The sequence below is a fragment of the Stegastes partitus genome, unplaced genomic scaffold, assembly GCF_000690725.1.
Source record: "Stegastes partitus isolate 25-593 unplaced genomic scaffold, Stegastes_partitus-1.0.2 Scaffold410, whole genome shotgun sequence".
Lineage (NCBI taxonomy): Eukaryota > Metazoa > Chordata > Actinopteri > Pomacentridae > Stegastes > Stegastes partitus.
The window spans coordinates 74,514-101,447 of NW_007578141.1; the positions used below are offsets into that span (position 1 = coordinate 74,514).

Genomic DNA, 26,934 nt, shown 5'->3' on the forward strand with positions numbered 1-26,934 from the left:
AATAAAATAAAATAAAATAAAATAAAATAAAATAAACTGCTGTACCAACCTAAATCCTTTCAATTGGTTAAACACAATTTAAAGAAGTTCATCCAAATTATGTGTCTGGTTCTAGTTAGATGTGTTTAATTCATTAGATTTGTCTCAGATGAACAGTTTAAATGCTGTAGCTTCATTTTAAGGTAGAAAAACTTGAGGTTTCTAATTATTTTTTATTGTCAGTATTATTTCTGGCTGTGTGGTAGATGGATTTAAAAAAAAAAAAAACACCTGCATGTAGAGATAACACCCATATAAAATCTGTTTAATTAAACTAAACATTTTCTTCTGCAGAAAAACCTTCAACTGAAGGCTTTAAAGCACCAAACCCACCCATGGGTGCCCCTCAGATCTTATCCACGACCCTGCAGGACACAACTTTAACATGAAGCTCACAGTAGAGACCAGCAGGAACCTGAAGCTTCAACCCTCTTTACTGCTTTTACTTCGTACAGTTAAACCTCTCAAACCCAAAACTAAAGCCAACCCAGTTAAAACTCACTTGGTTTCTCGGTGGCTTCCTTCACAGTCTGCGTCTTCTCCAGAGAGCCGTACTGCTGAGAGGCTTTCCTCTCTTTGTCCATGATCTTTAGGAATAATAAAAAAAAGAAGATGCTGCTCTTGTCTCTGCAGGAGTAGAAATCAGAGTCTATGAGGGACGGGAAAGGCTTCGACTGGGTCCATGCAGCATCGCAGGAGACGCCGGAGGAGGAGAGCTGAAGCTGAATCCATCCAGTCCTCAAGTGATCGGGTCCGTCAGCACACAGCAGAGTTTATAGCTGCTCTGAGGCGCCACCTACTGACGGAAATGCACCCTGACGCCCAGGAACAATAAGGAAAACCAGATTTAAATCCCCAGTGTGGAGGCAAAATAAGGCCTGGAAGCATTTTAAAGGAAGTGAAGTGATGTTTCAGAGCCTCTGGTTGTAAATCTGAGTGTGAGGAGGCTACAGGCGGGTGGAGTCTGGGAGGTGGTTCATCAAATACGCTCAAGGTGTGACGTTTATCATCCTCACGAGATCAATTCATCACCAACATAGCCAGAGGTGCAAAGTAAGGACGATTTAGAGGTACTTTGCTTCAAGTTTTCCATCTTATGACACCTTCTTCACCACATTTCTGAGGTAAATATCACCTTAACTCAGTCTTGACCTGGACCGGCCCTGAAGTCACTGCTAATGTGAAGTGAGTTTACAAAAAAACACACCAGTGCTCTCGTCAACATGTGGCTCAAAGCTCCTCCTACATTTTAAGAGACATTAAGGATTAAACTAAGCAACGCTCCACCGCTCTGCTGCCGAGGAATCCTCAGCAGGAGTCGCTCATCGTGAATATTTCATCGCGGCCGACTGAGTTCTGCCTCCTGCAGGCGACCGGCCCTCCAGGGGAACGGCCAGATGTGCAGGCAAGCAAACATCTGTCTGATGATTCACACTGCTGGACTGTCAGTCAAATGAGATGATGGAGGAGGACGTGTTCCAGGAATCATGCAGAGCTCCTCCTCTTTCTGCAGGACTGACAGCTGCACGAGATCTTTGTACGTGTCAAGAACTTAATCACCACAATCAGCAGGTCGACAACAAGAATCTTTATTGTGCCTGTGATTTGATTTGGACTGAGGACCTTCATTAGCAGAACGGCTCCTTAAGGATATCAGGAACTCCCAACTAGTCAGTCAGACCTGATGAAGCCTCTTGGATGAGAGGTGGAACGTCTTCAAGGAACTCAAGCAGCTGCTACGATTCATCTACGAGAAGAACCATAACCTGGATGACTGAGTTCTCCTTTAAGACAGGAGGGCTACACGGAGCATAAAGAACGAGGTATGTTCTGCACAAACTCATTCATCCTGTCAAACATTTTCTCATCTAAATGTTCTACCACGCTGCAAGGTGGATCAGTGGTTAGCACCGTCACCTCACAGCTAGAAGGTCGCCGGTTCGCGTCCCGGTGAGGACACCCGGGATCTTTCTGCGTGGAGTCTCCATGTTCTCCCCGTGCAGCGTGGGTTCTCTCCGGGTTCTCCGGCTTCCTCCCACAGTCCACAAACATGCTGAGGTTAATTGGTGATTGTAAATTGTCCGTAGGTGTGAATGTGAGTGTGCTTGGTTGTCTGTCTCTAAGTGTAGCCCTGTGATAGACTGGTTACCTGTCCAGGTGAACCTGCCTTCACCCTGAGTCAGCTGGGATAGACTCCAGTCCCCCATGACCCTAGTGATGGATGGATGTTCTACCAGCGCAACTTCTGCAGAAATAATGGTGAACAAAGATTTTCCAGCTTCTTTAATCAGTGTTTCACTTCACAGCTCAGTGTCCAGAAAGAAGCACAAACATGACACCTGACAGCAGATCATTCTTATTTTCTTTCCCCTGTTGGGCTGCGGTTGAACCGGATGCAGTCCGGCCTCACCCTGAGCACACGGCTTGTGTTTGCGCTCCTCGTAAGAAGCTTCAGTGGTGCTGATCTGCCCATCCCATAATCCTCCTGCCTTGTTTGCTTTATAAAAAAAAAAAAAGAAAGAAAGAAGAAGAAGCGTTTATGCAAATGTACATGAGTAAAGGCTCAGGAGGCCCCGAGATGAATCCTGGAATCCATCAGTGGAGCCCAACGGAGGGACAGAACATTTAAATCAGAGTAATGAGAGTTAAAAGTCAACACGTGGACTGTAATTAAAGCCGTCAGGGAGGGAAACCGATTATCACACTCTGAGCTGGTTTATTAAGAGTGACGTGTGTTTGAGTGAAGCTGGAATCCACCTCAATGGAAATTACTGATAAACGGTCTCTACAGCACCTCAGTGATACCAGAAGAGCTTCACAGTGTGGTTCTGATTCACACAACAAGCTGCTGCCCGCCACTGGAGCAACTTCACTGTCTTGCCCAAAGACACTTTAACTATGGAGGGATAGAACCGCCAACCTGCTCCACCACCAGAACCACAGCCAGTCTCTGCACAGCTTCATGTCCTTCATACTCTGTACAGTTCAGTGCTTGGCTCTCCGTCCGTTTTGCTGGCTGCCTCCGTCGGGCTCCATGGCTTTATCCAGCCAGTCGTTCTCCTGCTCCGACTCCGAGTCGCTGGCTTCACTCGCCTCGGCTGCCAACAGACGGGAGTAGTTGATCCTGCGCTGGCGAGGAGCTTTCCACTGCAGCAGAGGCAGCAGCACACACCACAGCGCCAGAGCGGCCGCCGCCCCTCTGAACAGCCACGCCAGGCCGACCCGCTGCACCACGAAGCCTGCGGCGAAGCTCCCCAGCGCCGCTCCCAGGTGCAGACACAGAGAGCTGTAGACCCTCCTCACGTTCCTCTCCGCCCCGGCCATGGCCACGTCCTCACACTGGACCTTCACCGCCCACCACAGGGCGCCGCTGCCGAAGCAGCTGAGCAGCTGAGCGGGCAGCGCGGCCCACGCTGCCCACAGGAACGAGTAGTAGAGGCACTGCAGCCCGAGCATCGCCGCCCCGACCGCGAGCATCCTCCCCGGGCTGAGGAGCTTGGACACTCGCCCGGCCAGCAGAGGGAAGGCGGCCTGAGAGAGCAGAGCGACGGCCAGCGCCAGCCCCATGTGCAGCTCGCTGCCGCCGTGGTCCTGAATCTGCCACAGGAGGAAGTTGTCCACGGCCGAGCCGGCGGCCCCGACCAGCAGGGTGGTGACGGCGCAGAGCAGAGCGCGGGGGGATCCACGCACCAGCTGCACGGCCTTCAGCAGCCGGTTGGCCCGGTCGTGCTTCCTGGTGATGTGGAGAGGCAGCGACACGGCGGCGGGGAGGATCAGGGCCACCAGGCCGGCGTACATGTAGAAGTGTGCGGCGCTCCTGGGGGTCTCAGCGGCGATGAAGCAGTTCAGCTTGCTGACCAGTAACCCGGCTCCACCGACGCCACACGCCGCCCCGACCAGCCCCCACGGCCCGCTGCTGCTGTAGCGGTCCGACGCGTCCGCAAAGTCCAAATACTCATACAGGCCGTCGTCCACGGTCCACTCCAGGGGGCACGCCACCAACTCCCACAGCACCACGATGAGGAGGACCATGAAGAAGAGCTGGTGCTGAGCGTCCATCGCCTTCAGGCTGCCCAGGAAGTCCGAGCCGCTCTCCTGGTTCTCCCCCTGACCCTGGGTGGCGGCAACCTCGGACCTCGTGTTCCTCACCGAGCTGCTGTTCACCTCTGGTCCCGTTGACAGGCTGCTGTTCACCTCTGGTCCCGTTGACAGGCTGCTGTTCACCTCTGGTCCCGTTGAGAGGCTGCTGTTCACCTCCACTGACGTATTCCCTGTTTTGGAGGGTTCTGCTGGATCATGCTGATGAAGTGAATGATTTCTCGCTGTAACAGGAGATTTCATATCGGGTGCTGCGCTGGCATTAGACGTGACAGCAGACGGGGTAACGGGAGCTTCTGGGTGAGTCTTATTTGACAGCGGTCCAGGTGCAGCAGTGGTGTTCACCAGCAGGTTGGCGTCCACGCTTTTGTTCGGACTGACGCTCAGGTCGGACGGGACACAGCTGCTGACCCTCGTGTTGACGTCTGCGGGCGGCAGAAGCAGCAGCAGCAGAGCGACGGCAGCTGAAGCCACGAGAGACGCGTTGATCACCGCTCGCCTCTTGTTGTAGTGTTTGGACAGCAGAGCGGCCGCCGGGCTCCACACCAGAGACACCGAGTGCTTGGTCCCCATGACGATGCCGGTCATGGCGGGCGTCAGGCCCAGCTGTCTGAAGAAGAGCGTGAGGAAGGGCAGCAGGCAGGCTCGAGCGAAGGAGGACAGGAAGTGGAAGGCGCTCGCCAGAGCGAGGGCGTGTTTGATGTCGATCTGCTTGGTCCGCTTCATGGTTCTGTCTGTAGAGTCTGCTGGTGGCGTCACATGGAGCAACTGGAGGCAGACAGAGAGAAGAGAAACAATAAGTACAGTCATGACTCGATAATCAGACCCTTAACAATCCTAAACCTGCTATCCGACAGGTTTTTAGGAAAAATGATAAAAACAGCCTCAACATAGCGACAGCCTTGGATTCTGACTCCAACATGACATTTAATGTCACCAATCAGGATGACGGCGTATTATCTGACTGAACAATCCCACAGATTGGCTACGTTCACACTGCAGGACTTGATGCTCAATGAGGATTTCTTTGTGACTTCCTTCACGTTTCCAGTTCAATGCGACTTGTATGTGATCTGCTGTGTGAACTTCATACGACCCAAAAGTGTCCCGCATGCGCAGAAGAGGACACGACGACGTCACACGCAGCGAGCGTGCTCAGTGTTTATGGAAGTAAACATGGATGGTAACGGTGGAGCGTATCTGCCACTCCCCCGCCGCCACCGATGGAGGAAACAGAAGTGTGAGCGCTAACTAAACTAGCATCAGCAGCCAAGTACTGCCTGTGTGTTCTGGACACTTCCACCCCGTCAGAGCGCTGCCCCGGGGTGGAAGTGTCCCCCGACCACGCCGAATATTCTGATATTCATCATTAATTGGGCTTGAATATCCAGAGAGCAGAAAGTGCTATTGGGACCAGCCCTACTAGTTATTATAACAACTATGAACAATAAATATTAACAACTAATGAGCCTTCCAGCATCAAGCCCTCCTTGTATCTGGACCTCCATCATGACAATCCGACAGCCTTGATATCAGACATAAAAGAAGGTTTTACATTTAGAGTCATGACTGTACCTGCTTTCCATCCAACAGTGATGCTTGTTAAAGAACCTGATGTGGGATTTGTCAGGAAGCATCCCTGAAAATCACCACAAAGTCGTTCCTCTTTATTCTATGAGTAAACATTTCTATCCTGATGGTGTTTCATAAAATAAAACTGATGTGAATAATTCTCTGTGGCCTTCACATCTCGACCCGGTCAGACAGCTGCAGGAGGGAATCAAGCCGGTGGTCCAACACGTCACTGAGACGATCTGCGTTGACTTTTCCTTTAATTTGTCACCGTGTCTATTTAAAAAGAACCGATGCTTGTTGTTTGCAGGATCAAGATTCCTCCCACTCATTAAATATTCAAGAGACTCGTTTTCATCTGGCTGATTAATGGAATTTAATCTGACAGTGTCAAACAAAATATGAGAAAACGCTTCCAACAACTTCCTACTTCCCGTCTTTATTATCACAAATAAAAAAAAGCAAAACCCCACATTTTAGAGGGTAAAACCACAACATGTTTGGTTTTTTTTCTGAGTAATTGTGCTGAGAAATGATGAAAGACTTCTAACAGAGCCTTTTGATGTCGCAAGTCCTACACAACAAATGAAACACATGCAGTAATTCTAACAGAGAGAAAATCTTTGCTTATTACATAAAACATTATAGTGTCTCACCACTAATACTGACATTATTCTGGTAAATTTAAATAATAAATAGTAGTGCAGGGGTTTAACCTTAATATTATGATGTTCATCTTATTTCTCTTTAATCTTTAATTATCTGCTTGAAACTTATTTATCGTCACCTGTGGATATTTAAACTGATATCTGACATTTGTTTTTCTTGTTTTTGACCAACTTTCAGCACTTTTTTTTATTTTACACATTGAACTGTGAAGCTAAATAACATCTCAGGAGCTACTAAAACATAAAAGCCTGAAGCCTTCACACTTGTTTCTCATCATGACACCGATTCACAATCTGCAAAATGAGAATTTCTCACTAGAAGAATCCAACCGATCTGTTCATCTGGTTGTTTTATGCAGATCATCCTGAAGACGTATGAGGTTCACGCAAAAATTAAAAACAAACAAAATAAATATATTCTTAGCACACGGTTGTGTTTGAAGAACTCCAGATGACGAGTCGAGTCGTCACATAAATTAAAAGGAAATCTCATGAGTCAGACTCTGGCGGTAAATTCTCTTCCAGTGAACAGATTATGTCACAACGACAGGAAACTGTTCACTCGCTGTCTCTGGGAGACAAAGTGTGGTCTGAAAATTTAAAAAATAAAACCATTCCCATATTAGACATCTATAAAATATATTCTCTAGTTGTATCTAGAACTAGTTCTACTTGGATCAGGAGTTCTAGTGACAGTTTGAACTCCTCCCGGTTCAATCAGGAATTAAAGCTCAATAATTAAAAATATGTTTTGTGATCAAGTATTTCTTATTTAAACTAATTATTACATGTTTTGTATTAATGCAACAAGCAACATATTGTTCAGAAAACATCACCAGCTGACTTTTTTCTTTTTGATAGTGTGTTTACAGATGGGATCATTCATGCCAATTTAATTAAATTTTTCATATTTCAGCTCAAAACTCTTTCATCAACTCGTCCAAATGTGCAGATTGTGAATCAGTGACATGATGAGAGGTAACAGTGAACATTTCAGGTTTTTGTCTTTAACACTTCCTCAGATGTTGTTGTTCAAACGACCTCAAATGTCAGCGTGGAGGAAAGAATGTGGTGAAAGTGAGTCAATGGAAAATAAAAAAACAAAACAAAACAACGATCTGAGGAAGTGTTTGACACGTCAATTTACAATCTAACATATCATTATAAATAATGACTAATAGAAGCACCTTGGCTCAATGAATGTGCTGCATTAATAAAATAAAAATAAACTGACTCCACTGATGTGGTTTTTATTTTAATAGGTTTTGTGTTAAACAGTCACTGAAGTGGTTAAATGAAATTAAATAGTCATTATTATTAGTATAATTATTATAATTAATGATAATAAGGTGTTTCAGGCTCTCAGGTCGTTGGATTCTTACTTGATTATAAAAATAATTTCCTTTCTGCGGCTCCTTCAGGGAACCAGCTCCACAGAACTTTTATTTCTTTAACCAGTGATCCTGATCCTCTGGTTGTTCATTTACTGACCTGCTCAGATAAAAACACAACTTCTCACACAATCCCCTAAACTTGTGAACACTTGTGAACACTTTCACGCGCTTCCTGATGGCAGCAGCAGCACGAGGAGCGGAGCGGCGGTGACTCACCTGCAGCTGCATCACTTCCACGTCACAACAAGTTCACAAGTCCAGAAGAACAACAAGAAGAAACCAGATCATCTCTCACCTTTAACTTCTAACGTCCTTAAACTTCTCTACGGATCGTTTTCCGGCTCCGACATCAGAGCCCCGCAGCTCCTGTGCGCGCTGTTCGGACACCTGTAGCGGACTGAGCCGTCCGCACAGACGCACACCTGCAGGCGGACCGCGGGGCTGCAGCGCCCCCTGCTGCCCCGGAGGAACGCGTGTTTGGTACAGGGTCACCACAGGTCACACTGCAGCACAAACACAGAGTAGTGGTGAAAAAGTGGTGTTTGTTTAACACGTGTGAGCAGATAATTAGTTCATGGCATCATTTTAATGCTGCAGCCAAAAATATTATCCCAACATCTATAGAAAATATGTCTGTAGGACATTTTAAAAGAAAAACAGTTAGCAGTCAAATTCAGTTGAACTGTACCATATGCTGTTGTCTATGTTGGAGTGTCAACCAGAGAGCTGCTGGTGATTAATTATTCCCAGTTTAATCATATGTGAACTAAACATCAACCATTAATGACCAATTATCAGATCTGATATTCAGCATTTTTAGAAATATTGGTGTCGTCTTTGTAAACTTTTCAAATTGCACCTTAGTCCTCACCTGGACAAACTGAAACGACTACTCCCCGTTTTTAAAAAAATCCCAAATAATTATTTTTGCAGTGATTTGTCTGAATATGAATATTAATAAAGTTTGCAAGGTGGCTCAGTGGTTACCCAAAATCTAAAGAGCAAGTGGGGATCTCATCATCTAGAAACCAGGTTAGGGATCTCTAAAGAAATGATTAATAACAATTAAAGTTTATTCCTTTTTAGACTTTTTTAAGGGCTGCAAGGTCTCTTGGTGGTTAGCACCATCGCCTCGCAGCTAGAAGGTCGCCGGTTTGCGTCCCGGTGAGGACGCTCGGGATCTTTCTGCGTGGAGTCTCCATGTTCTCTCCGTGCAGCATGGGTTCTCTCCGGGTTCTCCGGCTTCCTCCCACAGTCCAGAAACATGTTGAGGTTAATTGGTGATTGTAAATTGTCCGTAGGTGCTCGTTTGTCTTTCTGTGATAGACTGGTTACCTGTCCAGGTGAACCTGAGTCAGCTGAGATAGACTCCAGCCCCCCACAACCCTAGTGAGGATTAAGGTGTAGAGATAATGGCTGGATGATCTGCACATCATAAATAGTCCTAAATGTTTTCAAGAGGTCTGTTGAGAACATTCGTGAGTCCTGCTGCTGTAAACAAGCTCAAACACGACGACTACCTCACGTCAGCATCCACACACAGAAACACTAGAAGTTTTCTTCAAGCTGCCTGAACTCAACACATCTTCCAGCACTGAGCTCCCGTCACAGCTGGAACCCGTCTGAACACACGGTGGATTTAACCAAACTCCGAGGCAGCCATGAATCATTGACGGCATCTAGCAGGTTCTGCTCTGAACCACGTGATGTGTTTCACCTCAGAACACAGCGCTGAACATTCTTTAACGTTGCATCATGATGTTTGGCTGCAGGGCAGAAAACAAGCTGAGAAAGTGTTCACGGCTGTAAAGCTGTTATTAGGTTTAATGTCAGGGAGCGGCATTGGCACTGGTTTGGAAATATCTCTGTGTCTTGTTTGTGATTTGATTTAATCAGATTTGGATAAATGTCTGCCTCTGCAGTAGCTTTAATCTAAACACCTGACCTGAACACACAGATGATGACAGTGATTTGTGTGTTAGAGAAATCTGAACAATGAACTAAAGGGGAAGCGGTTACACCTCAGAGTTGGACACGTTTCCTCTGTGGACATATTAGAAACTAACAGGACAAACTTGTGGCCGTGAACACGATGCAGTCGCACGTTCTTGCTGATTCGGTCGTTTCCACCTGAGCAGCTAATCCTGTGGAGACCTGCTTCTCATCATCAGTGTCCAACCGAACCGTCCTTTAGTTCAGCGCTGACACAATCCCTCTGGCTCCACACAGCACCGTGGATCAGCTCCGTATGAGTTTGTGGCGGCGTCTCCTGAACACGACCAAGGAGGTGAAAGGAGTGACTTCATCCAACAAGCAGAAGCAACCGGCAGCAGTTAGCATCATCCACAGGAAGTCTGAAGAGACGGTTGGGTGCACAATGTTTGATAACTTGCTAAATTTATCTCCAATACGGGAAGGAATCAGGAAATGCCAGCAGCTACACCATCTCCTGGGAAACACTTAACTATGATTACTGCACTACCATGTTTTTATGTGTGTATTCTGTATAAATTACACATCAACATGCATACCGAGTACTAGATTAGATTTCTCTGTGCTATTATTAAATTAAAATGTGAAGCTTTTTATACTTTGATGTATTAAATCTCTTGTATTTTGTACTTGTGCTGCTCTGTGACCCTGTGATTTATTTATTTTTTTTTATTAAATTGAGCTTTATAACACTTCTTTATTCTCTTTTACCTCCTCTGATCATGTGACGTTTCTGCCGTTGAAACCTCGTCTGCTCTTTGCATCATTTGCAAGCGTGCAAATTCTGATTTGCATCATAGCTGCACCTTAACCGAACATGTTGGAGGCTAACAGGCCGTCCGATGGAAAGAGGCGCACAGCGGAAGAGCTGCGCAGAAGGAAAACATTACGATATGAACGACCTGCACGCTGTTAGAAAGATGCCATTTCTATAACTGGTTGGTCAGAAACAATCCGCCTTTACACACCTGTGAGGAACAAACGGCTCACATGGAGTCACTCAGGTGAACTGACTGAAGGCTTCACATGGAAAATGTGTAAAAAACTTCCTGGACCTCATTTAACATGCACACACACAATACAAATGCAGCATTTCCTCTTTAAAACCGCTGTCCATGGATCTATTTTAACAAAAACCCAGCTGCTCACCAAACTGAGTGATGACCCTTATACGATGCTGCCCACTCAATGTCAAACCGCTTTATAGACTTTCCCGTTTGTGATCATAAAACATCAAAGTCCTGAATCATTTCTTCTATAACCTGCAGTAAAACAGCCCGTTTATGGTCATAGAATAATGTCATAATCCTGATGTTTGTCATAAAGAAATTCACCGACACTGATACCAGGAGTAACTTTTACTCGTTTAAAGTCGAGGTCGGCCGATGGTTACGGCTCACGGGCTGAGTGTCGGTCATGTGTGGCAGATTATCACCGTGGAAGGAACGTGTTGGTTTGTTTGTCAAGTACCTGCTCACCTGAGATCTGATCACTGAGTTATCCACATATTGCTTGACATTAATGAGGCCACATCAAAGAGAATCGCACGTCGTCACTCATAACCGACCTGCTCAGCTCGTTAATCAGGTTAAGTTAATCCTCTGTAGACGCTCTTGTTGGTGTTTGTGCCGTCATATGTGGTGGACTTGTGCCAGTTGTTTGGGAAGACGACCTGTGAAGGCCCAGCTGAAGATGGTGCTCCAGAACCACACCCGCCAGACATCAGTGATGACTGCCCTGGAGTCCCCGACATAATCTCAGCCTTGTTCTCCCCACCTCCAGTCACATCTGATTGGACCAGCACCCAGTTCCCTCCTCCTCCACCCCAGCAATCACCACACCTGGCTATAAAAGCAACCAGCAAACTCTCAGTTGGGGCTGGCTGGGAGGGAGATTTGAGAGAGTCTTAGTGAAGACTGACTCCTGTTAGCAGCTGCACAACTTCGAGAAGAAGTTATTTGTGTTTTGTATTTTCGTACTGTGTGTTTTGAGGCACTAGTTTGTTTTAGTTTTTGTTATGTTTGGATGTTGCCATCAGATTTAAGTTTGGTGCTTTCTGTTAGCTAGCGTTCGACATTCTGTTAGCAACATCCAGCATCTTCTTTTGTGTCGTCACTGTTCTGTTATGTTCATTTATGTTACTGAGCAATAAATTGCTTTGCCTGAACCTCGTCGATCTGTTTTGTTTGTTACATCCAGCTGAACCTAGAGGCTGGATCGTAACACCTCTGATTGAAGGAAATCACTTGTATTGATGGGGCGGCTTTTCATACCGACAAAGGCCAAATGTCACTGAAGCAAAACCTTAAAGCTCCAGTAGAATAAACATTTCTTGATCTTTAAAGATCTCGATCTGGTGAAAACATTCCCATTTTGGCTTAAACCCCTGTTTTCCGTCACACAGACACAGTTTTCTCAGTGCTCTATCGATTGAAGCCCACTGATTGGAATATCCCGGATACAGTCATAATTCCATCCTGGACTGGGGGTATGATGATTAACATGTAGTGAGGATCTCCAGCACATCCTCCATTACCGCTGCTTGTCCAGGTGACTACACTCCTCCAGAAACCTCCTCAATCTTCTAGAATCAGTTCACCTTCTGTCCTTACATGTGGAGGATTTGCTGCTCTGTGTCACCACAGTTCTCTCCTATCGTCTCTTTTGGCCTTTTCTTCCTCACGATGTGAATTCTGCTGACGGGTAAGATAATATCAAATCCTACAGCCGCCTCTGTGGCATTTATCTACTCGTTTCGTGATCTCGCATGAACAGAAATACAAAGTTGGGGCAATTTTTTTTTCTCTTTTCCTGTCTAGTTTACTCACTTAGATCCTCTTTCCACAGGAGGAAGTGAATCTGAGGAGGAGTTGCTGCACACAAGCTGTCATTTCTGGAAATATTTCCTCATCGTTCGGTCGTCTAAAGCCTAAAGTACTGCTCAGATTATTGCATATTAAGTTTAAGGGTCAGGGACAGAAGAATAAATCAGTGTGGACTCAGTAGGGATGATATCAGGTACGAAACAGAGAAATGAAACCATTAAAGCCTCAGATTTAAACTTGATCACGTGTTTTTTTTTAACAATGGCTAACTGTCGATCCACCACTTCCTCCTGCTCATTGATTCATTACTTTCCTGTGTTGCGGCACGTTGCTTAAAAAACTGAATAAATACTTCTGCTTTTATTCCACTGAATACACTTTCGATCCTGATACTTCTCTGTCTTTACCGAGAAGGCGTTTCGAGTGACTTTAAGCTGTTGTCATTTATGGAGCCACTTCACTTGATTTTATTGTCTACATGCAATAACGTCCCGCTCAGCCTCAACTCAAACAGTCAGCAGGCGTGTGTTTTAACAGCTGCTTTGTCTGGTAGCATATGGCTCACAGGAAGCAGGCATTCAGTAGTAAAAAGTAGAAGAAGTAGTGACAAACACCTGACTAGAATAATCTGAGCAAATCAAATAAATCAGGGGCCTGGACTACGAAGCAGGATTTGGGGTTAGCGAGGTAACTTCAGGTTAAATCGTGGGTTTTCATTTCTACGACGATGGTTCTCTTCTTCCCGGGGTACATCACCATGGTAACTGATGCTGAACGGCTAACCTGCAGGTTCTGATGGAGGTTCAGATCACTGGGTATAAAAACACCTCCACTGTAAACCAGTTCTCTCCAGAAGGAGCAGAAAACAAAGCAGCTCCCAACAAAATGGCTTCACCAGCACTTATAGAAGACCTGCTACACATCGGAGCAGATATGAGCGACCACTGAGGAGTGTGAGGGGTTTTCAGGACCGTCAGAACCCCTTAGTGCCCCCTGACCAGGATCTCTATGAGCTCCTGGCTTCCTTCATCCATTTTTTCCTCCTGTTGGCTACAGACAATGTCAAAGCTGTTTCATATTTACTTCCATCCCAGTATCAGCCCTCAGCAGTAAACTGACTTCAGCATTAAAGCTTGTGTCTGTAGGATACGTTCATAAGTTCATAAGTTCTCCGTCCTGTCTCCCCTCTTATTGGTCACTGTCTGTTTATGTTTCTTGGACAGGATGTAACTGTAATTTCCCTGAAAAGGGATCAATAAAGTTCCATCTCTTATCTTATCTTAAGCTGCACCGCTTTAAATTATGTTTCTGTTTGTTCTTAATTTGCTCTTATGTCCTTTTTACACCTCCAGGGCTGCAGCTGGAAGTAAAACAAGTCAGATACGCCACAAGAATATACATCAGGCAGCACATGAGTTACAGGAATCCTCAGATGCATACATACATCATGATGGAGCAGTGATCACATTTTATTATAAACTAATGAACTGATGCGTCCACACAGGTAGCAGCTTCCTGCCTGCAACGCTGCTGCTTTCTGCTCCTATGATGTTTTTATATTATTCTTCAGACTTTGTAAACACTATATTCTGCTCTTCGGAGGTAAAGTGAGACACTCTGGTCCATAGTCGTGACTGGTCAGATGCTGATAACTCATTTTATGTGCACGCGCTCATACTCAGATCAGACAACCCTGGGTCGACTTACCGGGTTGATAACCACCGTCGTAGGACCGGGTGCCCTGAGTGCGATTGTTAGGATTAGTCAAGCCAGATCTCTGAAACATATCCCGGGTATGTTGGTCTGGCTTCGTAGTCCAGGCCCTATAAAGGTCTATAAAGGTTAAATCAAGATTATGCAATCAGGCTAATTCGATCCAGGTTTGAGTAATCCAGATAACTGTGCATGTACGCTAAGAGGTCAAAAACGGATCGAAAATCAATGAAAAATCAAAGTTTAGATTAGTCATAATAATTAATTAAATACACAAAAGTCAAAGTGTTCAACCAGTGATATGTGAGTTCTGTTCCCTCTTTAGCGAACTTTCTGTGAAGCACTTTCACCGTTTATCTCCTTAAAAACAGCCTCGACATCATATTTCAGGCTGCACTCGACAGTCAAGGAGGAGAAACGATAGCATCAACATTCTCTGGACTCCGAGACGCCAACGACAACCAGCTAAACCAGTTGAGTTATCAGTAACCGTCCACGAGGAAGGAGGAAGCGGAGACGTGCACCTGGAACATCAACCACTTGATTCCAGCTCACACTGATCTGGGTCACTCCATGTGATCAAGTTTAAGGCAGATAATAGAAACATCATCTGATACACTCACTGCTGGGATGAGATCTGAGGCCCTCATTGAACTATATCAAATTATTTTTCATCATCTAGTCAAATAAACTGTGTAACTGTCCAGAGAAGGTGAAGGAACAACGTGTGCAGTAATCTGAGACTCACCAATAGAGCTTTGATTCTTTACAAAAGCGTAACAATACATAAGAAGAGAAGTTTCCTCCTGGAGTGAATTAACATGATAATAACAGGTATTGTTTATTGTGTTAATGGCACACGGTGTGATTAATTCATGAGAGGAGGAGGTTCAAAAGAAGCATCCACTGTCTGCAGAGTGAGAACAAACAGGTCAAACAAAATCACATGCATGTTTCTGAATGCATAAAATAGTACTTTCACATCAAAATAAATACCTTATTTTATAACGTATTTCTTTCTGCTCTGCCAGAGATCAGAAATAGCGCCCAGGCTGTCGGCTTCATGTGCACATAATTGACATATTTGACAAGTGACATCTCTGAGATGCTGCGAAATCCTCCAGCAAGAAAACCACTTAATACACAGCCAGCCTTCTGTGACGATAATAATAAAATAAAATAAAAATACACGCCTCAGGCACACAGACTTCACACTTCTGTGACAGAAATGTGACGTCTTGATGTCAAACACAAACAGAAATAAGCAACAAATGTCCGTTTTTATATCAGTACTTGGTTCAAACATCCATGTGTTCGGTGGATTAAATATTAAAAAGCGTATCATAGATATGAGGCAAATATGAGGGAAAGAGCTGATGTGGAGGCCATGTCCTCAACCATGCACAGTTCTAAGCCTTAATATGGTTTAAACAGATTAAATATATATAAATGTAGCCCAGTGCAGTTTTCATAAATGGTAAGAAATAATATAAAAAAAGCTGTAGAGACAAAAATATTTTGTCTTACTGGGCTGTAATTTATTTATTTCTGCTGTAAAGTTGAACTTTTTAACATGAGGGCTCTCTGGGGATTGACTCACGTTTGGAGCCTCAAGTGGCCGCTCGAGGAACTGCAGCTTTTCCTGCTTCATCTTCCAGCCCTGGAGGCTCGCTTTAAAAGGACATCGTTCTACTGGCTGGAGGAGAGATTACCATCAGCTATGGACAAAACAAAAAGAAGCTCACGAGTTACTGGAATGACAAACATGTTTAACATTCTGTACACTCAGAGAACTGGTTGTTTTATCAGTAAACTGTCAGAGAGGGAGTGACATGAAGTGACGGCACTCACGTGTGGATATTTGGAATTTCAGCTTCCAGCTTCGCTCCTGGTGCTCTTATCTCCTCTGAGCTGACATTTGTGTCTGAAAACTCGCTGAAATGATAAAACTGGGCCTGATTATACTTTAGTTCTGTGTTCAGACAGACAACACAAACATCTCACATCTCACCGAGCAACAGTAATCCAGGTCGTATCAATCCCGTCTAAACATAAACACAAAAGGCGTTTCCTCCTGGAGATTCCCCACTTCAGCTCCCTGTGACAGGAATAATGTGATAAAGTCGTATTTATAGTGCGGGTGGGTGAGGCAGGGTGTGATTAATTCATGAGACGAGGTTCAAAGGATGCTTTCACTGTCTGCAGACTGAGAACAAAGAACAAACGGACGCGGCTGAAGAACGATTTTAATCCAGCTGTGCGACAAATACAAACAAAATGCATTAAAACGTGTTTTCACTGCAATCACATCAAAATAAATAGCTTATTTCATTACTCATTCCTCTTTAGTCTGGATCAGAAATAGTGCTCCGGGTGTCAGTTTCACGCTACTGACAGCAGATATATTCGACAAGTGGCGTCTCTCGGAGCGTCGCTGAGGCCTTGAGACGCCGTGAAATCCTCCAATAAGAAAATCACTTCATACACAGAGATCTTTCTTCGCTTCAGCAAAACAATCATGTAAACCGGTGTGGCTGTGTCTTCATTACAATCTAACGCACCGTGACGTCAATAACAAGACACATTTTGCTTTCACTGTCATTATCTTCATCGCCTCCTGATGCGGTTTGTTCATTTGCAGCATCCAGCGTGTCACGGATGCGAGGCAGAGAAGGAGGTGATGGGGAGGCACAGCAGGGAGCAGTAGGACGGGTGCAGAGGCTGGACTTGGCCCGGTAACGGCTTGTAGGACCTCCAGTCCGAGCTGCTTCCTGGTTTACAGCACAGGGACACGTCGCACCTGCAGACGAGGGCAGAGCTTCGCCGTGAGTACGCATTGATGCAAGACCCGCTTTTGGACAGAACCAGAACTTGTGAAATACGTGCATTACAGTAAATGTTTGACTTGTTTTTTTAGCGTTCCATCTCTTTATCCTCACTGTTATTAGTCATGTTGCGCTATTTAGATAATCTGAACAAATGTAAATATCAACATATCTGCACCCTCAATGTTCTACAGTCCCATGGTTCTTATTTAAACTTAATTCTTCACTGCACAGTTTTTTTAGCTTCTGCTTCTGCTTTTACTTTTATTTTTTAGCTGTTTTTATATTCTTATCTTGCACATTGGGCCTCACTGTTTATTTATTGTTGCACCAGAACAAATTCCTCGTATCGTGTAAACTATACCTGGCAATAAACCCGATTCTTATTAGTTATTTACTGTTTAATTGATTAAAGTACTCCTACTATGAGGTTTACTACTCTAACTACACTTTCCAATATAGTGTTTCCACTGCGCCACGTAATTAACAGCAGTTGCCTGCAAACTACAACATTTTCTTCTTTCAAAATGCATAAATCAAGTTCAGATTTACACTATAAATAATGCATCTTTAATCTTTCTGATCCAGCATTGAGATCTACCAACACTGTTTAACATTTAAAACGCCCACACCGCCAACACAACTAAAACAAAAAAGGATAAAGAATAAAGCAGGTTATATTTTAATAGAATATACGACAAACTGCAGTTACATCTTAGAAGCCACATGCTTAATGTTTGGAGTTAAGTGAGCGGTGATATTCTGAGCTGTCTAAATGAAGGTGGGAGTTTAAACACAATCCACACTGCTAATGTAATGCCTGTTCTTGCATTTAGCTCCAAAAAAGTCTGAGATTTTACCCAATTTAACTACTTTTTGGAAAAACTTTACACTAATGTTAGAAGCTGGCTGTATAGTTGCAGTGATTTATGAACTTAAAATGGAGTAAATTTCTGCACCTAAACTTCCTCTCCAGTGGATTAGACTTCTAAACATCTCCTCGTCAAGTTTACTTATTTATTTCCATGAGAACAAGCTCTTCTTTCTTTAAAATGGCCGAGATGTAGCTCGACACTGCTGCTTCCTTCCTGATCTTTAAAGTCCCTGCTGGTTAACCAGAGCTGATCACTGCAGCTCGAGCGCACCAGCTCACCAGCCTGCAAGTTGACACAACTGGTTCTTTACATTTGTCACATATGAAACCCCAGAAGTCTGAATCTGTTTTTGTTTTTTTAAACTCTCATCAATACGCTACAGTTTCAGCAATGACTACTCATTTAGCTTATTTAGCTCCTGATGTGTCTCCAGCATATGAAAAGAAACCAAAAGGACACGTTAATGAGGCTAAAAAGAAAGTTTTGAGTTAACGATTTGAGTACTTTTTCTCCCTGCAGTCAGAGGCGATGCTCGGTCGTACCTGGTGACACTCTGGATGAACTTCTTCTCGTCCTGGTCCAGACACACGGCGAACGTGGTGCCGTCGTCGCTCCGGCTCACCTGCACCTTGTCCACCTTCACCTCTGACACCGAGATGTGCTGCCCGAGGAGAAGAAGAAGTGTTTAGGATCGGCTGTGTGGGATTTTGTTTAACGTTCAGAACGTCCTTCACCTGGTTGAAGCTCTTCTTAGACTTGGAGCACTGCCTCTTCAGGACTTCTGCCATCGTCAGCTGGAGGCTCTCTGTTGAATCTGGATGGACACCAAATGCAAACAAAAACATAAGTAACACAAAAAAACTAACGCATGATGAGTTGGATGGGCTGGTCACACACCTAGCTGCTCTGGCTTCCTGCAGGACTTGTAGAGGTTGATGGATGTGCAGACTATTTCGGTCTGGATCCACTGACTCCTCCCACTGACAGCCACCTGACAGATTGAAGAAAAGCTCCAGCTGTGAACCAAAACACACTCAGTGTTATTGTGTGTGTTGCAGGAAACGTGTATAGGAACAATACCTTGTTGTAGGCGACGCTTAGCGTTACAGGAACAGCCTCCCGCTCCTCGTCGATTCCAAACCTTTTGCTGGCGGCTCCTTTATAAACAACACAGAACACATTAGGCTGTATGTATGCATGCATGTGTGTGTGTTGTTTCCTTTTGTGTGGATCAGAGTGTAACCCACCCATGGCCTTCACAGCTCTGGTTCCAGCAGAGTGTCCGAGCTCCAGGGAGTGAATGAACACTTCCCGTCTCCTCTCTCCACCGGCCAGGGTCAGCTGTGTGCAGGAAGGAACCAATGAGCACTGATTGATGGTCACTGTGTCCTCTGTGTGTGTGTGTGTGTGTGTGTGTGTGTGCGCGGTGCTCCTCTGACCTCGGCCTGGTAGAGCTGCACCAGAACCGGCTGGTCGGCGTGTCTGCAGTAATAAAGCACCAGGTCGGCCAGCAGGGGAAGACGCTCCGTGCTGCTGCTGCTGCTGCTGCTGGCGGACACGTCTTCGTCCTTAGAGGCAGCCTGGGTCAAGTAAAGGTCACACAACGCATCAAACAGCACAGCTACACAACAACCACTGATCCCTAAGTGACCAGAAAAGGAGCCTCTAAAACATCGGTGTCAAACTCATTTGACCCACAAGATAATATCAAATGTCGATTAGAGCTGGTCCGCTGGTATGTAGCGCCTGTAGAGACGAATCTGTGGAAAGTTATCACTAGTGCTGTATTAAAAATTCAAACTGGGGGGTCATGAACACAAACTTATGTTATCTTGGGGGTTAAAGAAGTTGGACACCCATGCTCTAAAAAATCAACTGTGTGTCTGAGATGGAGCAATAATGGCATAAATGTCAACACAACAGTCTCCTCTCTCACTAAACTACTCAGTGGATTTTTCCCAAACCAAAAAAGCTTTAATGTGATCACAATAAAAATAAATCCCCCCCACATGCAGAAAGTGACAGATTTAAAGTTGGATTAAGGTCATTAATCACAAGCAGCCATTAAAACAAACAAAAAAAAGTCTCCAGACAGTCAGTAATCCCTTTTATGAAGCTGGTAGACGTCCATTAGAAAAAAAACAACAGTCAGAAATGAGCAGCTTACGTCTGTTTAATGTTATTTTTTTATTCTTTAGCTCTACAGACGCTGCTTCCTTTATTCACTATAATACAGCTGAACAACCTTTTGTCATTGGAGTCATTCATTAATTAACAGGCAAGCAACCACATCTTATATCCAAACCCAACCATTTATTTATCATCTCATACTGACAGACTTTAAAGATTTGCATTGTTTTGTATTTATTGGTTCAACAGGTGCACATTAGCTGCTACCTATAACTTCTAATGTTGTGCTGTCCCTGCAAACTAAACTAAAACTCCCACTAAACTGTGAGCCGTACCTGACAGAGGACGTCAGACGACAGGCTGAGCAGACTGAGGACGTTGCGCTCGTACCAGGGATCCATCAGGCCCAACATCTGGGCCACATCTGTCGTACTGTCCTCCATGACGACGCCGTTTGACTCCTGGAAGTATGAAAAACTATCCATTATTATTACTTCAGTTAATTCAACACATTCATTATAATAGGCTGCATTACATTATCCGTTCTGTTGTGGAAATGTTGCGGCAATAAGAGTTTAACAATCACTGGATTATAAAAAAAAATCCTCCTTCAGGGAAATAATTTGTCTTGTTTGTACTTCAGCTGATCAGGTGGAACGTCTCCAAAGGAACACTTGTGCACAACATCCATCCATCCATCATCTCTACACCTTCATCCTCACTAGGGTCATGGGGGCTGGAGTCTATCCCAACTGACTCAGGGTGAAGGCAGGTTCACCTGGACAGGTAACCAGTCTATCACAGGGCTACACTTAGAGACAGACAACCAAGCACACTCACATTCACACCTACGGACAATTTACAATCACCAATTAACCTCAACATGTTTCTGGACCTTGTGGGAGGAAGCCGGAGAACCCGGAGAGAACCCACGCTGCACGGGGAGAACATGGAGACTCCACGCAGAAAGATCCCGGGTGTCCTCACCGGGACGCGAACCGGCGACCTTCTAGCTGCGAGGCAACGGTGCTAACCACTGAACAACCTTGTGCAGAACATCTGGCCTAAAATTACTGATTTAGCAAGTTGTTTAAAAAACTAATTAACATTTATACTTTTTGCTTTTTGCTTCATCTACAGTGCCTCATAATTTTGATTATTTACTATTAAGTCAGAAGTCACTAAAAATTAAAGTCCAATGTTAGATGAGAAGATCAACATCACCTCCTGGAGGAAGAAAACTGCTCCTCAGCATAAAATAGAGATATTCTGCCACAAACAACTGAACTTTACCTGTTAACTGTCACCAGTGTGCTGACTTCTAATCTTTGGATTTGTTTGATTTATTTCTAAAGTTCTGGAGGATAATTTTCTTCAGTCTATCATATTGTATGCTTTTACTCTTTAATCAGTGAGATTAGTTTGTATAATGCATAATACTGCAGAGTCTTCACTTCAATATTTACATTAATCAGCTAATTTATATAATAAATGTTGCAAATTCATAACATCAGTTTTGCTTTTGCACTGTTAAGCCTTTATGCTGAATGTCTGTAGTTTTAAATGTTCTATTAATTTGACTTTAGTGAGTTTCGAGATTTCTTTGGGAGGTGGATTTTGTTTTCTTTGGACACTTCTTCTTGATTTCAGCTGCTGGCTTTAGCCTCGTATTTAATGTACAAACATGAGAGTGGCTTCAGTTTTCTGTATGCAAGAAAACAAATGTCGAGCCGTCCTTTAAAAGTCTCAACACACCACACTGAGGTTGCTCTAAGTCGTGACTGATCCGTTCATATAGAGATGAAACCCTGACTGAAATCGGATGCGGTGGTTTCACATGTTCTCACCCCAGAGGCTGTGGTTTTGGTTAAACCTCCGTTCTGGCCTTCAGCTGGTCCTAGTCCTCCTCCCGGGCTTCCACTTCTCCTTTTGGTGGGAACAAAGTAAAACTGCAGCTTGCACATCTTGGTGAGTCGGGGGCTTTTGCTCTCCTTCTGCTGCAGGTCGCTGTACGCTCTGGCCAGCCGGCCGGCCTCCCGGTCGCCTCCAAACACCACCACTTTGATCAGGGTGGGAGCTTCTGCCACGCTGCCCTCATCGCAGCTCAGGATCGGCCTCCGGCGCATGCACACGTGCTTCTGGGGGGAAAGAGGGTCCAGCAGAGCGGTGGGCACGTGAGGAGGACGGGCCTGTCTGGACAGAGAGCGGGAGTGCTTGAGCTGTAGTCCGGCTCGCTGGAAGTCTCTGGTGGTGTCTCCGTGGAAGCCCATGCTCTGGGCGCGGCGGCAGATGTTTGGACTGCGGGGGTTCTTGAAGAGCATGGAGAAGCGCTCTATGCCCAGGAGGGATCTGGACTTCTTCTTGGGCTTCTTCCTGGGCTTGGGTTGGCTGTCCTGTCCTTCCTCGGTGTCCTCGTGCGCCGTGTCCTCGCTGAAGTCGCTCTCCACGCCGGACGAGCCGGACGGCACCGACCAGCTGGAGGAGAGCGAGTAGCCCGAGAACATGGAGTCCCGAGACGACGAGGACGCGGTGGAGATGCGATGGCTCTGAAACTCGTGATCCACTTGGTCTCCGTCTAACTCGTCCTCCTCGTCCACGCTGGTGTCGTTGTTGTCGTCCTCGTCCATGTCCGCGTTGAGGAAGCAGTCCGGAGGGGAATCCAAGTCGGAGTCGGAGGCGAGGACGTCCTTCAGGATGTCTGCGTAAAGGTAGAGAGCAGAGTGTTGGATGTACGATGGGGTAAGACGGGATTTTAAAGTTGATAATTGGTTTAAAAGATTGCACATAGCTACCAAAATTATCGTTTTCCCACGAGCATGTGTGACACTTGGGGAAGGGCAGCATGAACGTCTCAACAGCCCCTAACGAGAGAAGACGACACTGAGATTATTCTTCTTACACTTTTTATTTAGGATTAAGCAAATTGAAAACAACAGCTCTCATGTCAGTTGGTGTGTTTTCTGTAATACCAGAGTTTGGACCCCCATCAGCAGGAACAGCGAGGCCTTCCCTGAGCCTCCTCATGCTGTGGGTCAGAACCTGTCTGGCTGTCCTGAGGTCTGCCGTGGATGTGGCTGTCTCCATGCTGTCGGTCACCGCCTCCAGGAGCTGCTCCAGCTCCTCGGGCTGCTTCCCCTGGAGGAATATCAGGAGGGATTGCTTCATAAAGCACAGGAGGAGAACAGGAAGGAACTGTGCTTGCAAAAAGAAAGTGCTGGTGAGTCACCTGCAGGGCGGCGTGGAGCGCCTGCAGGTCGTGGTCGGTGCCCAGAGCGGCCTGAAAGCTGTGCAGGATCAGAGAGATGGTGATGTCTCTGCTGGACTGCTGGGTGGAAGTCAGCTGCTCAGAGACAGAGTGGACCTCCGGAGGAACGTCGTCATCCGGGCTCACCAGCAGCACCGTTCTGAAGCAGATGTTTAGCTTTAGTCATGGTCGCTAAGTGGCATTTTTAACATCTGTCACTGAAATGTGCATGAGCTTACATGGTTTTAGAGCAGTGGACCTCTGGGGAGATGCTCTGCTCCGTCCTCACCAGTCGCTGAAATGAAATACCTGCAGATCAGACAGGAGCAGACGGAGCGTTAGCAGGTGAACGCTGCCCTCGTGTGGCCACAGAGATACATGACCGGCTAAGGTAGTGCTGCTTGTGTTGTCAGATGTAAGAACCAGAGCTCAGTTATCATCACTGGTCACTTCAAACGTGTTCATACCAAACTGTACGCTAATAAAAACCATTTAAAAGTGGATGTTTTCCATTTGCTCAAAGGTTAGATTGGTCTAGTTTACAACTAGCAGCAAGAAATGAATATGCCAACCCCAAATCCATTACTCTTCGCAGTTTCAACCCTTTATCCCTATTTATCACACTTTAGCAGTCTGTTTTAAACATTAACTCACATTCATTGACCCTTAGTTAACTGTTTCAACCATTTATCCATATTTATCGATTACTTTTAGCTTTTTCAATCATTTATCCACATGCATCGATATTGTATTTTAGTTAACTATCTCAACAATTTATTGAACTTTAGCTAATTATTTTGACCAATTATTCCCTCATTTTGACATTTGAGCCATTTACCCATATATATCTTTTACTTTTAGCTAACTGTTTTAGTTGTTTATCCATATATATATCTTTCAGTTTTTGCAAACAACTAAAGGGATTTATTATATTTTACTTTTAGCGAACTAACTTAACCTTTTGTCCATATTTATCTTTTATTCTCAGCTGAGTTTTCAGCCATTTATCCAAAATATTATACTTTAAGCTCATGATATCAGCCATTTACACATATTAATCTTTCACTTTTATCTAACGATTTAAGGCATTTAGGCCATTTATCCGTGTTTAGCAACCTTAAGCTAACTAAACTATTTATTCCTCAGTCTTGGCTAACTGTCTAACCTGACCAGTTACTTTAACATCGTTAGATAATAGACAAATTTGTGTTTTTTTGCATTTTTATATCTATGTATTATTTTAGTTTTTCAACTGTTTTATTAGTTTTAGCAACCTGTTTTAACCATGTTTTTTTTAAAATTTAGTTTTATGTAAGATGACCCTTTACACTGAGCTATATATTCTAAATATTATTTACGGGTTTTATTTTTATTAGCTGATCTACTTTACAATCTACCCGCTGCTTTACACGTCACCCTGGTGGGATTATTAGGTTCAACACTGAAGTGACATTTGGTCTTTTTTCACTGTGGTGCATATCAGCGTCGGTGCAACCTGGTGCTCGGAGCTCCTGCTGGATGACGTTCAGCAGACGTTTGCAGGCAGAGCTGCAGGGCTCGGGCCAGGCCAGGAAGCTATGGAAGAGCAGGTAGGCCTCCTGCAGCACGCCACAGTCTGCAGGCACGTAGGGAGCCTGCAAGAGGCAGAGAAGAAGCCTGGTCACGAGAGACACTAAAAATGTTTTATTGTGCAATGACTATTTAAAGCTGAAAATTAACACGTCTCTGCTGGTTCCTCTACTGACTGCATCGACTCACTTTAAGCAGCGTTGACGAGAACAAGAGCGTGAGAGGCACCACCAGCTCGTAGCGACACTGTTCCAACACCTGCAGAAGGAAGGAAAAGACGCCGTCACTCCTCACATCACAACGACCAGTTCATAAAACGGTGTCGGGTTTGTCCGGTTCATCACCTCCTTTGTTTTCCTCAGTATTTTCTGCAGAAGGATGAGGAAGTTGTGGGCATCCCTCTTCACAAGTTCCTCCAAACACCAGCGATTTATGCACAGGCCAGCTAATCGGACAGACGAAAACACAAAAACCTGAACTCGCACGCTATTTCTCCTTTTGGGTTTCCTTCTGATCAGTAAACAGGCGATTAAAGCAAAAGTCCTGAATAACAACAACATGATTACTTTGTGTATCTGAATGAAGCTTTCTTTAGACATGTCAAGATCAATCTTACAAACATAAACGCAAAACTTTCTTCCATTTAAACCGTGTGTCACTACTTTCAGTTCCCATTTTTCTCTAAAAGATGAACAATATGTTCTCAGTTTGTGACAAATCTCCACATTTCAGTAAAGTTAAATGGCAGCTTTTACATTCGTTTTAATAAATCTGTACATTTTCTACGCTGGTTTGCAATCAGAGTGACAGATAATATAAATCTGAGTGTAAATAAAAGCATCTATCGTATTGTTTCGTGTGTGTTTTCTTTGTCGTACCGTTCCAGAGCTGCTTGTCAGGCGTGTCGAGGCCCAGGTCGCACAGGCAGCGCTCCAGGACGTGCTGGATTCGATCCTCGGTGCAAGAACTCTGCTCCATGGTCTGGATCATCTTCTGCAGACGAGCACGACAGAAGATAAACCAACAGGAAGGCCCGAAATAAAGAATCACACCCTCCTATTGTGTTCTGGTGAACCAACGCGTCCCTTCGGTGAAAACCAAACTTCCTGTTACCGAAGTGGGCCACCGCTTTATTATCATCGTCGTTCCTGTCCGGAAACAATCAAACACAATCAAGAACGAGAGATTCGCAAACAGAAAACACGGCAGATGTCAGGACAGGCGGATCTGATCTTCTTACCCAAGCCTCTGAGTCACAGACTGCCTGAGCACGGCGGAGACGAGCTGGTGGAAAAACAGCAGCCGCAACTTCTACTTTTTCATTCTTAAAATCAGCTGCCGGCGGCACCACGTTTTCATATGAGTCAGAGTCGGGGTGGAAATGAATCTGACAAAAGCACGACTTCCCATTTAATCCTCACTCGACTCAAACTAATACTAAAGATGGTGATGATTTGATTTCTGGGTTTTGCTTAGTCCGGCTCCCATGTGACACCTGTGGTCATCTACTGGATCGTTCTGAGGTTAATGAGGAGGAACGTCTCCTCCGTCCTTCACCTCCAGGATGTCGATGGTGTCAGGAAGCTGTGACTGGAAAGCTGGGCTCACCTGAGCCCAACAAAACAGGAAAAGGCCTCCAGAGGCACGCAATGTGGATTAAAGCTGTGTCAAGCTTATTTGTTAAGGCGAGGGGTGATGAAAATCTGCATCTGAATCAGTTAGAATATTCATTCAGTAAAGAGCGAGTGCACAAGAGCAGCTTCTAGATGTGAACTCAAGTAACCCCTCATCAATGATTCCAGTCTAACCAGACATGTCAGCGTTTTCATCAACTTCTTCTAGCGGATTTATTTACTTTATCTTCCCTTATTTAAATTTAATTCACTCATTTGACTGCAAGTCCACCTCCAGATACTGAATTAAACTTCTTGCACTACTCAACAGAAGCTAAATAATAATAATAATAATAATAATAAAAAAAAATCAAAAT

The 26,934-nt window shown here is 44.8% G+C and overlaps 3 protein-coding genes across 7 annotated transcripts in view; all 3 read right to left on the reverse strand.

Annotated features, from left to right (window-relative positions):
• Positions 1-752, reverse strand: part of LOC103359992 (uncharacterized protein C16orf45 homolog) — an 11,526-nt gene extending 10,774 nt beyond the window's left edge. Inside the window, exon 1 of the mRNA XM_008285599.1 lies at positions 542-752. Coding sequence (XP_008283821.1) covers positions 542-623 — 82 coding nt within the window. The 5' untranslated portion in view covers positions 624-752. The remainder of the gene's footprint in view (positions 1-541) is intronic.
• A 1,555-nt stretch (positions 753-2,307) lies between these two features.
• Positions 2,308-8,327, reverse strand: mfsd6l (major facilitator superfamily domain containing 6-like). The gene is made up of 3 exons (XM_008285597.1): positions 8,067-8,327; positions 4,294-4,905; positions 2,308-4,233 (listed from the first exon to the last, which is right to left on the reverse strand). The coding sequence occupies exons 2-3, from the start codon at positions 4,861-4,863 to the stop codon at positions 3,025-3,027; spliced, it is 1,779 nt and encodes a 592-aa protein (XP_008283819.1). The 5' UTR covers positions 4,864-4,905; positions 8,067-8,327; the 3' UTR covers positions 2,308-3,024.
• Positions 8,328-16,529: 8,202 nt separating this feature from the next.
• The window catches only part of LOC103359993 (phosphoinositide 3-kinase regulatory subunit 5-like), an 11,840-nt gene continuing 1,435 nt past the window's right edge, over positions 16,530-26,934 (reverse strand). Inside the window, exons 1-18 of one of the 5 annotated variants that reach the window (XM_008285604.1) lie at positions 26,185-26,877; positions 25,823-26,092; positions 25,289-25,389; positions 25,134-25,202; positions 24,871-25,009; positions 23,615-23,684; positions 23,358-23,535; positions 23,101-23,266; positions 22,924-22,992; positions 21,979-22,829; positions 20,467-20,592; positions 19,441-19,581; positions 19,249-19,342; positions 19,082-19,158; positions 18,899-18,992; positions 18,736-18,815; positions 18,544-18,662; positions 16,530-17,101 (exon numbers count right to left, since the gene is read on the reverse strand). In XM_008285604.1, the coding sequence (XP_008283826.1) occupies positions 16,954-17,101; positions 18,544-18,662; positions 18,736-18,815; positions 18,899-18,992; positions 19,082-19,158; positions 19,249-19,342; positions 19,441-19,581; positions 20,467-20,592; positions 21,979-22,829; positions 22,924-22,992; positions 23,101-23,266; positions 23,358-23,535; positions 23,615-23,684; positions 24,871-25,009; positions 25,134-25,202; positions 25,289-25,389; positions 25,823-25,934 (2,634 nt within the window). In that variant the 5' untranslated portion in view covers positions 25,935-26,092; positions 26,185-26,877 and the 3' untranslated portion in view covers positions 16,530-16,953. Of the gene's footprint in view, positions 17,102-18,543; positions 18,663-18,735; positions 18,816-18,898; positions 18,993-19,081; positions 19,159-19,248; positions 19,343-19,440; positions 19,582-20,466; positions 20,593-21,978; positions 22,830-22,923; positions 22,993-23,100; positions 23,267-23,357; positions 23,536-23,614; positions 23,685-24,870; positions 25,010-25,133; positions 25,203-25,288; positions 25,390-25,822; positions 26,878-26,934 lie in introns of those variants that run through there. The other 4 variants (XM_008285600.1, XM_008285603.1, XM_008285602.1 and 1 more) reach the window with 4 other exon arrangements.